Here is a 12,957-nt window from a genome sequence, read left to right on the forward strand (position 1 = left end):
AAAATTGCTGTATTAGGTGCTACCTCTGCATTTAATTTATCTATGAATAAACGTTTGAATGCGCTACGGAATACCATAACGCTACTTTTTGGATCACATTTACTAATATTTTCGTAAATTACTCCTACGCCTTCTATGATTTTTTTTTGCCAAAGGTACAGGTTTCAAACGGTTTACTTCTCCGCTAACAATCGGCGAAGTTTCGTAGAAACCTGTTTCGTTCAAGTTTATGTTTTAGGCGTTAAACAAAAAAACCGTTGATTTCCATCGATTCATTCTTCGATTCATCAACGTGAATTTCTATCGTTTGCTTGATTTCCGCGTTGCAAGTTCATTATTTTATTTATTAAATTATTTTTTTAAGTGTTTAGAACAACGATTTTGCGGTGAAGATCTCATTAAATCGTATGGATTTTAAAACAGTTTCAGTCTAACAATGTTTCAAATTGGACCGGGATTACAGCAATGAAGTTTGAACAGTATTCTACTCGGGGAATTCATAAAGTATTTGGACAGTTGCTCATGGATTTGAACGTAATTCTCCCCAGTTTTCCGAAGATCTATACAAACTACAGTCCAGCTGTGTCCAGAGGACCTACAATCCAGCTTCGAATAAGTAATAATCAAGACAGACAGAAATGGTAGGAGTTTGGGTTCACTGCACACTTCTCTCTGGTAGCCGTGTAACCGGGCCGATATAGCTAGTTTATTTCAAAATATGCAAATCATAACAAATCGTTCTTTTACATCAGCCAATTAGCGTACTCCTGCGTAGTCATGTCTTACGCACTAAATAGATCTTTTAACAAACGGTGTAAAAACATGATCGTTGCATACATTTCGATAAAATATGGTGATAGGTGGTGAATAAACAGATATCTAAACACGGATCGAATCGATCATTTCTGAATAAATTACTTCCAAACGCGAGCCACATGGTCTCGAATCAAACAGGACCATCTTAAGAAATCTTTTTCCGCACTGCAGTATACCGCTCCATGTATACGTCATACCCTTGCAGTTCATTAAATTGCTTCGAGTTGAAAAGGTTACCATCGACGCACAAGTTGCAAACTTTCGATTCAATTAGAATTCTCGGATTTATGGCGGATATCTGCAGACAGTTTTCCTCCAAGCGTAATGTCTTCAGCTTAGGACAATCGGCTATCTCTTCGGAGACGATGGTGATTTGGTTTTGGTTCAAGTTCAGCTCGGTGACCTGCAACGATTTCACCTCTGGCGGAACTTCCGTTATTTTGTTCCTCGAAAGGTCTAGCAAATCCAGCTGCTTCAGCTCACAGAATACTACCGGAAACGTGTTGATCTGATTGTTGCTGAGGATCACTTGCTTCAGGTGGGTGCAGCTCGACAGACTCCTTGGTACGGACGTGAGCAGATTGTTCAACATGTTCAGAGTTTCCAGCTTAACTAAGACGCCGATGCACTCGGGAACTAGCGTTATTTTGTTTCCACTAGCGTTCAGATGCTTCAGAAGGGTGAATTTTGCTATGTCGTCCGGCAGAACTGTGAATCGATTTTCCGATACGTCCAATGTTTTCAACACATTTGGGAATGTTTTCAACGCCGAAGGAAACTCGTCGAGCCTCAGTAGCGAAATCTTTAGCACACCCGTTTTCTTTGCAGTCTCAAAATGTTGCTTCACTTGTTTGTTTCCCATTATTGCGCACCGGCAGAAAGCAGCAGAATAGATTAATTTGGAATTTTTGTGGTGTGGTTTGGTGTAAATAGAATATGGATAGAAAAATGATTTGTTGTTATTTTCCCCATACGATTTCCACTGTCATGCTGACGTGTGCAGCCTAGTGAAAAAGATCTAGCATTTAGTCGTAAATAATTTCCTCCACGGACCGAAAATGTTATTCCATAGGACGCCATAATACAATAATTAGATATTCCAACGAAAAACTCATTTTATACCCATTTCACATATTTTTACCAGTTCAAATCAATGCATGAAAGGACGCCCGATAAATAAAAACACTCTATCATGTGCTCAGGAATTCCCACTGTGCATTGAAACGTAAACAAACTGTGATTTGTTGTCAAAATCATACCGGGAAAGAAGAGATTCTAGCGCCGTGAAACAATTACTTTTCTCATTTGCAAACCATTTGTGGTAACATGTAATTTAGTGCATCAGCAAATCGGAAAATTGTTGTATTTGTTCCTCTCCCCAGTTCCTAAACGGACGATAAAATGAAGCTGATGTCCTTATCGTCGGTCTGTGGCATTGTTTTCCTGTGTTACATTTTACATTCCACGTATACACTTTACATGCTGTTTCGGGCACCGCAATGTACTGATACGCCCTGTTACCGGTCTCAGCTGACCAAGGGCAAGTTCCTGCAGCTTTCACTGTACACTTCCGCGCTTGCAAACCCTTCCAGTGCAGCAAAAGTGGCCAAGCTCGGTACTATCAATCCGTTCGATCCGTTTATTGAGCTAGAGAAGTGAGTAGAACTTGAAAGTCTGATCAAAAGATAATTACTGTCTAATCTTATTTTGTTGTTGGTTTTAGATCCTACACGATCAATTTGCCCAAAGAGACGCGATCCAATGGTACGCTTTACATGTTTGCGGTACTAACGAAAGGTGCTAAATCGTTGGACTGGGACTCGGTAAGAAGCCAGAGCACATCGGTGATCAAGAAGTTTGCCTTGACGCACTATATGGTACCTAAAGCAGCAACAATTAATTTGCTTAACGACAAGGTAGGTACAATCATCCGGGTACAGCATGTGCTGTATTTCAGTGATGTGTCTCGATCTATAGCTCTTGACCTAAGGGTCAATTAGGCTAATCATCCTCAGAACAGATAGCCTTCATTTACTAACTCTGCTGGTTAAATTCGTTTCCACAGAGTAAGACAAAACGGCCTAGTAAATCCGTGAATCAAAAACGAGTCGCCCACATTCGGCAAAATGTGTTCATACACATCATTACGGAACAGTTTTCTGTGTCTCCAAGGGATGTGCCAGCGGAACTGGCACGAGACATTCGCATCACCCCGGACAATCTGGTAATGCCAATAATACGGAATGATTTTGCCAAAGAAAAGCTCGCTGATCTGGTGGAAATCGACCCGAAAGCAACGGATGCCACCGTAACAGTACATTACGCGCCCAGTTCGGTGGGCAAGATCAAGATGTTGGCACAGATCGAACGAGCTATGTCGGACCTAACGAGGTTTGGTTTTAGTGAGAAGGATATCGATGAGGTACCGAGTCGGATGATGCCGTAGAGGCTTACAATATCTTCCTAATCGTATATTCTTTATTACAGGTGAAATCAATTTTCTCCGACACGAACGTTTATTTACTCTGCGGAACAATCATCATTAGTAGTGTTCACGTAAGCAGCAGACTTTAATTTCCATCTTTCATAAATTGCAAAAGTTCTTTCTCTTGTTCATTCTCCTTACAGCTCCTTATAGATTTCCTTTCGTTCAAAAACGATATTCTGTTCTGGAAGCACAAACGTACCTATGCCGGGCTATCGATGCGAAGTACACTGTGGCGAACATTCAGCCACATCATAATATTCCTGTATCTGATGGATGAAGAAACGTCGCTGCTCATTCTGATACCAACCGGCATTGGGACGCTGATCGAAGTGTGGAAGGCGAAGAAAATCCTAAAGCTCGATTTTAGCTTCCGCCATGGCATCCGGTTCCGATCGAGTGAAGAAGACGCAGATGTATCGACCGATATTCAAACGCAGGAAAACAATACGCAAGAACTGGACAAGGAAGCGATGCGATATTTAAGCTTTGTACTGTACCCGCTGTGTATTGCGGGAGCTGTTTACTCGTTGCTGTATCTTCCCCACAAGAGGTTAGTCTCTCTGGTTCACTTCGTTCGCAAAGGCACTTTATAATGTTGTCTGTTCTGATCCTCTCACAGTTGGTATTCGTGGACAATCAGCTCAATGGCAAACGGAGTGTATGCATTCGGGTTCCTATTTATGCTACCCCAACTGTTCATCAACTACAAGCTGAAATCGGTGGCCGCTCTTCCGTGGCGTGTGTTCATGTACAAATCGTTCAACACTTTCATCGATGACGTGTTTGCTTTCATCATAACGATGCCGACCGCTCATCGGTTTGCCTGCTTCCGGGATGATATCGTGTTTTTGGTATATCTCTACCAACGATGGTATGTACATGAAGCGAATATGGGTGAATTGAAAAGAATTATGTAAAATTGCCTTTCTTCTAGGTTGTATCCTGTCGATAAAACCCGCATCGATGAAGACGAGCGCGCCCTTATGGGCAAAGATCAAAATTCAATCGACGCACAAAAGGATCAACAGCAGATGAGAAAGCTTAACGCTAAAGAAAATAAGAAAGATAATTAAACACCTTCACGCTATTGCATAGCAAAAATCTATATAGTAATTTGAGCTTTACACGAATCAACACAAATATCGGCAGCCGTGTCATTTCAAGCCAACACAACTATACGGCCGCAAGTTTAAACGGACGCACAACAAACAATATGTAGTTAATAACGCACTGCTCGGAGTGTTTCGTACATGGTGCGGCCAATAGTACTGCCAGTTACGTTGACGTTATTCGCTCATTTACAAGAGTCATTGCGTTCCATCCGTAGTATTACGATTATAATTGAAAGCTATATTTTTAACTGCTTGAATGGAGCATCATGTTTTAATACAGGTAGATAATATTTCCCTCTATATTTTAAAAAATCTAAAATGCATTTCCGTATCGTTAATAACGAATCGTATATCCATTAAAGTGAATAAATGATCTTAAAAGCTATTTTATGCATCATGTGGATGAATTGAGGAGAAAAAAGATTGACTATTCGTTGTGGTTTAGCTTCAAAGTGGCAGATAAATCGAATCGTTTCTATTTGATTTTAGAAATATTCATTCCATATAGTGATGTGTGCAGAAATCAGCAGAAAACATCACGTACAATGAACAAATCAGATAGTTGCACAGTAGGAAATAGATCATATTGCAAAATCGGTTATGAATGAGCCATTTGCTTGCAGTTTGCGATAGAAACATGTATCCCTCACGTATTTTCGATCTCTCCAAGCATGGGTTATGGTATGATACAGCTACACTTTTGCATCTATCCATCCGGCCGTAGTAACGAATGATTGTTTTACATTCGTCCCACGCAGCGTGAGGCCTCAATTTCATCTCTATTTCATCAAACAGTACACAGAAATACGGACGAATCTATTATGAAACCAAACAATAATGGACCAAAACAATTGCTTTTGCGGCTCGCTATGCGTTTATCCTTTTAGGCTGGTCTTATCGTTTGAATCCAAAAGTAAAGGAAGAAATATATATTCGTTTCCGTCTTTCCGCTGAAGTATGAATGGAAGTAAAGCCCACAGCTAGCACTGATGCCAGTTTGATTACACCAGCAGTGGAAATGGAAAAGCTCTCCATAAAACTATTCTCCTCCGTGTCCTTTCTGAATCAATTTCTGCTAAGACATATCCCGCACTAAAACAAGATGGTCTGCAAATGGGAGGACAGTTTTGGGAGAATTTTATGCCAGTCCCCCACTCGAAACGGTAATAATCATGGGCCGAGATGGCAACCACACATATCAGATGTTTCCCGATCGATAAAATGAATTCAATTCGAGCAGAAACGAGATCGTGCTTTCCCATGACCAAACGAACGCGCATTCGTTGGCCAATAAAATATCATACCATTTGTATTGGGTAAGCTTTTAATAGAAACTGGGGTGAGCTCAGCAGCATTAGTTTCAATAGAGTCCAATTCTAGGGTGGAAAACATGGCGGAAAGATATAAAGAACCAATACGCGTGGAATTATTAATGCCACTTGTGTAAATTTTCATTAAAACAATCTCTAAATCATACTCCCGGCCACACCACACACATTTCCAACAGCGTCTGAAGGGATGAAAGACGTTCTTGCTGTGGTTTTTGGTCTTTTGATGTTGGAAAGTCGCCAAATCGTACGATCAGATGCGGCATTTTCTTTCACCCTCGGTACACATAGCCGTGATACAGTTATGTACAAACGCATCAAAGATGTATGAAATCAAGATGAATAATGGTGGGTGGAAAGAAAATTGAGTCTTGGATTTTCGGGTGGGTTGGATTTGAAGGCGTTCACGGAACAGACAGAATGCTGAAGGAAACAAAAAAGAAAAGCTAATGTGCAACTTTTCACCGTAATAATCGGAGAAGGGAAAAACGTCCGCTTGGGAGGTAATGTGTTCGAATTAAAAACAATTCTGCAAACGATTGTTTTTCATCGCATTTTGTTCATTTTTCGGAGTTTAATACGCTCCCATTACATTAGCATGTAACTCATCTTTATTCATATACTTTACTGTGTAAAAACACTCTAACAAATGGCAGCAGCTTGTAAATAGAAAATAAACCTTAATGGAGTTTTTCATGTCAGAAAACGATTTGCTAAAACGTTTGAACAAAGCTAAGCGCGAATTGTTGCAACGTTTTTGTGGCGTAGATTGTAGACTAATCATTACTGAGTGTATCATAACTATTTAGGTACATACGTACGCGGGCTCCCATTCGTGCTGAATGGGGTGGCTGATGGGCGGGTTGGACATTATCTATTTGGTTGACACGTGTTTAACATTTTTACTGGAGATCGTTAAAACGAAATGAATGAGGGTGATATGATTGAATTGATTGTTTATGAGCTCTTTCTGATAAAAGTTTATAGTGATTCAGGGGGTAATACACTCTGCCACAAACAAGGAGACAAGATTAAAAAACTGTGTTTGCTTTATCGTAAACTTTGACCGAAGTTCATGAAAAACTTCGTTCCAAAGCTACAAACGTAAAATTGAGGCATTCCGGCATCTCCCGAGAAGAAGTTTTATGATACACTTGTAAAACTCGAGTACGAGTAGACTAGGAATAGGAGCGAGTGTCTTTAAATGACCGGGACAAGGTTTTATATCCATTTTCGCAACACATGTTCAATTTTCCATTTATTTTTTTCAACATATTCAAGGCACGCTAGATATTATAATAATATAATAAGGCATTATATTCGAAAATTGTCAAAATATCGTCAGAAATGCCACATTACAATTGGAGTTGCAATTACAAAGAGTTGATCAATGACCAGAAAATACTCATTTTTAAAGCCACCGGAAAGTTCTACCTCTATAAATAAAACTAAATTAGGAAGGAAGTTTAACTAAAGAATAATTGTCGAATAATATTACTTTATTCTAGTTTAATATTCGATTTAGTATATTTAATTAGTAATAATTCACGAAACCCCAGTTTTGTAAAGCTCTTCCCACATTCAAAACAACTGAATAAAAATTCATACCTGTGTAGAAAACGACGAAGCTCCGCTACACAACAAGTCCTCATAAATGAAAATCATTTAGCGCAAAGCTGAAAATAAACTCCTGTAATAATCATCATCTGGTGCTGCTCGGCAATTATTGTTTCCGGTTCGGCGGGTACACCCAGCGGCCGTATCTTTTCGCCATAATGGCTGTGCGCTTCGTTTCCACCAGGCCATTTATCGATTTTATCGCATATCAACCAACACCAAATGGCGCATATACGGTGATCCGAGGGAAGGAAGGATGGAACGACCCAAGGTAAAGGTGCCAACACCGCCGAAACGGCCCGACCAAGATTTGGCACACTTGGCAGCATCGTGACCCGTTATGGTGAGCGTCCGGGTTTGCATAAGTAATTTATGGCACACGGTAGCGAGTATATAACCGCGACTCGTTAGTAACTCTATTAGGCTTATAATTGTTCGCTAATTCGATTCCACTTGCAGCAGGCCGAGTGAATTGATAAATGCGCACCGCATACCAAAACGGCAAGAGGGGTTTTTTGGCCGGGGTGCAAAGTAGGGATCTCCCTGTGGATGGGTGGATGGGGGGGATATATTAAATCAACTGCTCAACGAGGGCAACTTGAAAATGTGGAACAGGACCTGTTCATCTAACATTTATCTAGCCCCTAGATCGAGCGTCGGTTAATGGCAGCGGTAAAGATAAATAATTCTTGATCATTATGTGTATTTGGTTATGATTCAATTGCAAGCTTTCGAGTAGCACCGCTGGTCAAATTGTCGATTCATAAATTTGAAACTTTAACAAGTGAGACCACATTTGAGCGAATCGAAATTAGCACTTTTTATGCCACACCGCCGTATGATTGAATTGTGAATCGATTATGTTAATTTTCCCTCAGCTGCCGATAATTGAAACGTCTCTACCGGACAGGAAAAACAGTTCCGGACAGCCTTTCGCTGCTTGTTGTACGATAATTTCTTCCAGCACCAAACTTACGTACCAAACCGACCATTTGCGCAACTTTAAAATGGCGAAACATTTTTCATTTTGTTTTGTGTTGTGTTTTTGCGTGGTTTTTTGCTGCCGTAAAACGTGAGCTATTTACTACGGAGAGCGGTTGATGAAAGTTTCAAAAGGCGTTGGGATTAGAGATGAGAATAATCATTCCTTTCAATGATTCAAAGAGTGGGTTTAAAGATTTAAAACGTGTACTCACTCTTTTGTTTGCACTCATTAATGTTTGCGTTTATACTCACTCTCACTCTCTGAGCTGACTAGAAACTCACTCAGGAGTGAGTAAAACTGTTTTATCACTCCTTTTGTATTGAAACAATTCTATAGGTGTGATTAATTATTCTTCATAAATTTTTAATATATAATTTGTTTTAATATCAACATATTTGTTTTTCCATTTAACATTTCCATAACATTTATTTTTCGCTGGCTTTGCCCATAACATCCATCAAAATTATTTATTGCAAACCACAATAAAAAGATTTGTGTGTATTTCATTCAAACTGTTTTTTGTTTAACCAAGGACTGTTAAAATTAATGAAAAATTATTTATTTTGACAAGTTGGCATTCCTGGTTAAATTCATAACGAATTAGAATACAACTCACATTCGTTTCACAACTCGTTTCACATAACGTAGTATTATGAAAGTGAACAAAATAAAAACTATTTAGTAGAAATTGTGATGTTTACATAAGTTTCCTCTCTTTTCCAGCTTCGTTACATCGTCTACATCGAACCATCATCTTCATCATCGCCCGGACCAGGAAGAGGCACAAAAAATTAATCAATCCTGATTAGCGGCAAAACCTGCCGTGCTGCCGTTGGAAGTGAACGATGATTTTATGATGGTGCTGCGTTTCAGTGATCTATTATGGCCGGAATCGTTCGCTAAAGTACCGTACGTGACATCTGCGCACCTTCTTCCCATTGAACACGGGCCCATGCGAAAGGAACCGTGACGATGCTGTCGAGGAAATGGAAAGCATGAACTCCACCGGAAAAAGATCAGTGGTTAGGGAAGGGATGACGGTACAGGAGGGGAGTGCAGGGGAGGATTGGTTTGTGCTGAACATACATAAATGCATACATATACTCCACCACTCCCTTCCCTCATGTACGGACGTTGTACGACACTTAAGGGCAGCCGAAATTGGGCAGCGAATTGTGAAATATGGTGCGAAAAAGTCAACGAGGAAAGCGCTCGTTTTTCCGGGATAGGGATGGGATGGGAGATAAATAAAAAAGAAGAATGACCCCTACATAAAATGGCGCGCATGTCCGCCTGCTCTGGCGACGGGGGAACGTGTGGAGGAGAGAGGACGCGCACGGGGAGGACCAAAATCTCTGTTCAAATCAGGACAAATTTCGTATCATCCTAGTTTTTCTCGGTCGGAAAATAGAAAACATGACTAGGAGAATGGGGCCACGAAGGGGAAAGCGGATGCCGCTAGATTGTTTTCTACTCACGACAGTGAGAGGAAGCACAAGTGAGAGAAATGAAAGGCCTTGGAGGGCAAGGGAGGTTGGCAAATATGCTGCAGCACATATGGGACCCAAAACGTACGGGATACCCACCAGTTCCACGATGCAATAGAAGCGAATTGAAATGAGATGAATCATTGTGGAAGAGCTACGCGCAGAGCGTTACCATGATCCCGTTTTTCGGCATTTAGCAAATAGAGACTTTACGAGACTGAAACCCTCGGCGCTTTGTGTGTCATGCTGTCTCTCTCACTTCAACGTTCAACCTCCAGCATCCCCAACGGTAGAACGGCTTTAAATACATGCATGGCAAATGGAGGAAGACTACGATGAAAACAAGCGATGATGCACGCGTGTACATTCCTGTTTTGTCCTTTCCGGTGACGCATGTACAGGGGCGGGCGTGAGACGAGGTCCAGAGGACCAGTCAAAACTTATGTACAATCTACTTAAATTCAATACACAGACCAATTCCCGAGATGTCAAAACGCGAAATTTAATCAAAGCAACCCATCGCATGCGGCTCTTTCCGCTTTGCTCCTCGCCAAAAACCCGCACGCATACAATTACAGAGTGAAATTGAACCTTTTAACTTCTCTCTCTTTCTCTCTCTCTCGCCTGCTCTGTCCGTCTCTCGTTATGTTTTATGCGGTCCCGTGTAACGTTTGTGACGAAGTGAGTGAGTGTTCGCCTATCAAATTCGTCGTCTCCATGCGATGCATTATTCAACGGTGGAAGAGCCAGAAGTCGGAAGGTTGGGGACGTGAGGAAATGACGAGGAAATATTTATGTACCTACATTATTAGTCAGCGGGATGATAACGATACTGTTAGGAGACCGGGTACTGGGGAACTTGGTTGGCAATCATGCGCATCAAGAAAATCCGGAAGCCCGAGTGAGGACCTGCGCAATGACCAGGACACAATCGGGAAAAGGACAGCCACAACAGCGTATCTCTCCTTCGGAGTTTTTGGCGGTTCGGACGGAAAATCATGGCCCACTTGTTGAGAAGCTACGGGTTGGACAGAGGAGAGCGGAAACAAGAGTGTCAATTATCAATGGAAGTTGCACTCAATTGAAAAGGATTGATTTGGAAAAGAAAAAGCCATTTATTTTTCAATTAGTAGCAGATGCGAAACGGTTCGGAAAATGAAACGAGTGTCCTCAAAAGTTTTGCAACGCGAAAAGTGTCACCAATGAAGGGACGCTCAGGCGTATTTACGATTTATAATGGGAATTTTGAGCAAATATGAGGAATTCTCAAGCTTGAGGATGATGGATTTTAGCTACAAAACGGTGGTTATTGTATTATGTTTTATAGGGACAGCGTTGTTTTTGATCAGTGTGATATGCCTCGGTTGAGGTAGAACGTGTAAACTATTAATTCTTTGAAGAACATTAGAGAAGTCGAAATTAAATTGTGACTAACTTCTGCAAATCGCATTTCATTGTTCGCGCCGTCGTCCGTGAAACATTTCAAGCGCGAAATATTTCAACATGGCACCAGCTGTAACATTTTCAGGGTTGTGATTGGCCCGCTCTGCTCACAAAACGCTCCTCCCTCTCTGTGGTGTGTTTTCTCGAAATTCTCGTCGATTCTTCTTCTTTTTGGCATTCGAAACATCGTGGGGAAACATCGAAAACACATCGCAACCCACGAAGCCGCCTCTCGCGAGCATAAAAATTTTTCATTTCCATGCAATCCAACGGCCGAAACCGATGTGTGCTTGCTGTGCGCGGGACCTGTAGCGATTGTTTATACATTTTATCGCGAGTGATTAAGGTGACGTGGTAATAAATTATGTGTATGATTGAATTTTTTTTCACTTTGTTTCGTCACATTGATTTAAATCAATTTCGACAATTGCCTCTATCATACTGTGAATGTAAACATTAGAACGGTGTCCTGATGGTTAATTGGTGTATTTATGTGTGTGTCCTGGCGTTCTAGTGTATTGTAAACAAATTGCATTTCACCAAATTGAACCAATCTTTACATCGCTATTACAACGATTATCAGTGAACAAATTCTAGGGACACATTTACAAAGAGCCCAAGTGTATAATTTTAAAACCCGTGCCTTATTGCTTAGTGAGTGTAACGTGTCCTGTGTGGTCCTATGATGCAAACATAGTTTTAATTGTGGTCATTAGAATGACTTCCTCGTATTTTAGTTAGGAAATAGTTGTTATGAACAATTTATAAATTTATTTTATTACATTTATAACAATTTTTCAATGTTCATATTGTTTCAATTGTGTTAAATTTACTTTAGATGAATAACAGCAGAAAATTACTGAATAGAAGAAAAATGAATATAATTTGAGTAAAAAAAATATTTAAAAAAGTAGTAATAAAGTACAAAATTGATCAATAAACGGAACAAATTCAATTGACGAATTTGTTCGTATCTATTTGAGTATTTGACGAAAAATATTACAAAACATCTAAACGAGAAATATTGTTCATAAACCATATTAAAAACAACTTCAACATTTTTTAAACAAAAACAAAGCAAATTAATTTACAAAACAATAATAGTTCCATGAATATTAAAAAGTAGAAAATGGAAAATAAATATGTAAACATTTATTTAAAACACGTATTTCGATTAATAAATTTATAATAATAGGTCTGTCATTACAAACAATACCTTTCTGTCATAATTTATTTAAAAAATTTGCAAGTTTCACATTTTTACTCCCATGAACAATATTAACAACGCTCCCTTACGGTACGGTTAGTGTCAAGTGCAACCCAGGTGCATTAATGTTTGCGTTTTTTGTGTAGTATTAGTTTATGCTGAAAAGGCACTCGTTCGACGGGCCCATCAGTGTTTGTTTCGTTGGTACGGTTATTTGTACTGGGCTGGTTGGGAAAACTCGATTCCCATTTGGAGACTTTTCCGGTGTTTTGGTGAGCGAGCGATCGGTGAGCTCGCGTTTGCTGCCGCGTGGTGGTCGTGATGTTTCACCTATCGTCATTGGGAACGCGGAACGACTAGGCGTACGTACACACATAACCAGCTCGGCGTATTTGCGTGCCCGGTGCAGTTCCAGCACGGTCCTCCGTTTGCCTTTTCATGGCTGTTGGTAGAAATAAACAAGTGGTACACAGT

The 12,957-nt window shown here is 40.3% G+C and overlaps 2 protein-coding genes across 2 annotated transcripts; one reads left to right on the forward strand and one right to left on the reverse strand.

Annotated features, from left to right (window-relative positions):
- Nucleotides 1-371: 371 nt before the first annotated feature.
- Nucleotides 372-1,769, reverse strand: LOC128297334 (leucine-rich repeat-containing protein 57). The gene has a single exon (XM_053032960.1). It carries the CDS (start codon nucleotides 1,676-1,678, stop codon nucleotides 962-964), a length of 717 nt encoding a protein of 238 aa, XP_052888920.1. The 5' UTR covers nucleotides 1,679-1,769; the 3' UTR covers nucleotides 372-961.
- Nucleotides 1,770-2,217: 448 nt separating this feature from the next.
- LOC128297693 (lipid scramblase CLPTM1L) lies at nucleotides 2,218-4,746 on the forward strand. Its single transcript, XM_053033380.1, has 7 exons — nucleotides 2,218-2,471; nucleotides 2,540-2,732; nucleotides 2,882-3,238; nucleotides 3,304-3,372; nucleotides 3,445-3,854; nucleotides 3,924-4,175; nucleotides 4,239-4,746. Exons 1-7 carry the CDS (start codon nucleotides 2,218-2,220, stop codon nucleotides 4,375-4,377), a joined length of 1,674 nt encoding a protein of 557 aa, XP_052889340.1. The 3' UTR covers nucleotides 4,378-4,746.
- Nucleotides 4,747-12,957: the final 8,211 nt, after the last annotated feature.

This window comes from Anopheles moucheti, chromosome 2 (genome assembly GCF_943734755.1).
Source record: "Anopheles moucheti chromosome 2, idAnoMoucSN_F20_07, whole genome shotgun sequence".
Taxonomy (NCBI): domain Eukaryota; kingdom Metazoa; phylum Arthropoda; class Insecta; order Diptera; family Culicidae; genus Anopheles; species Anopheles moucheti.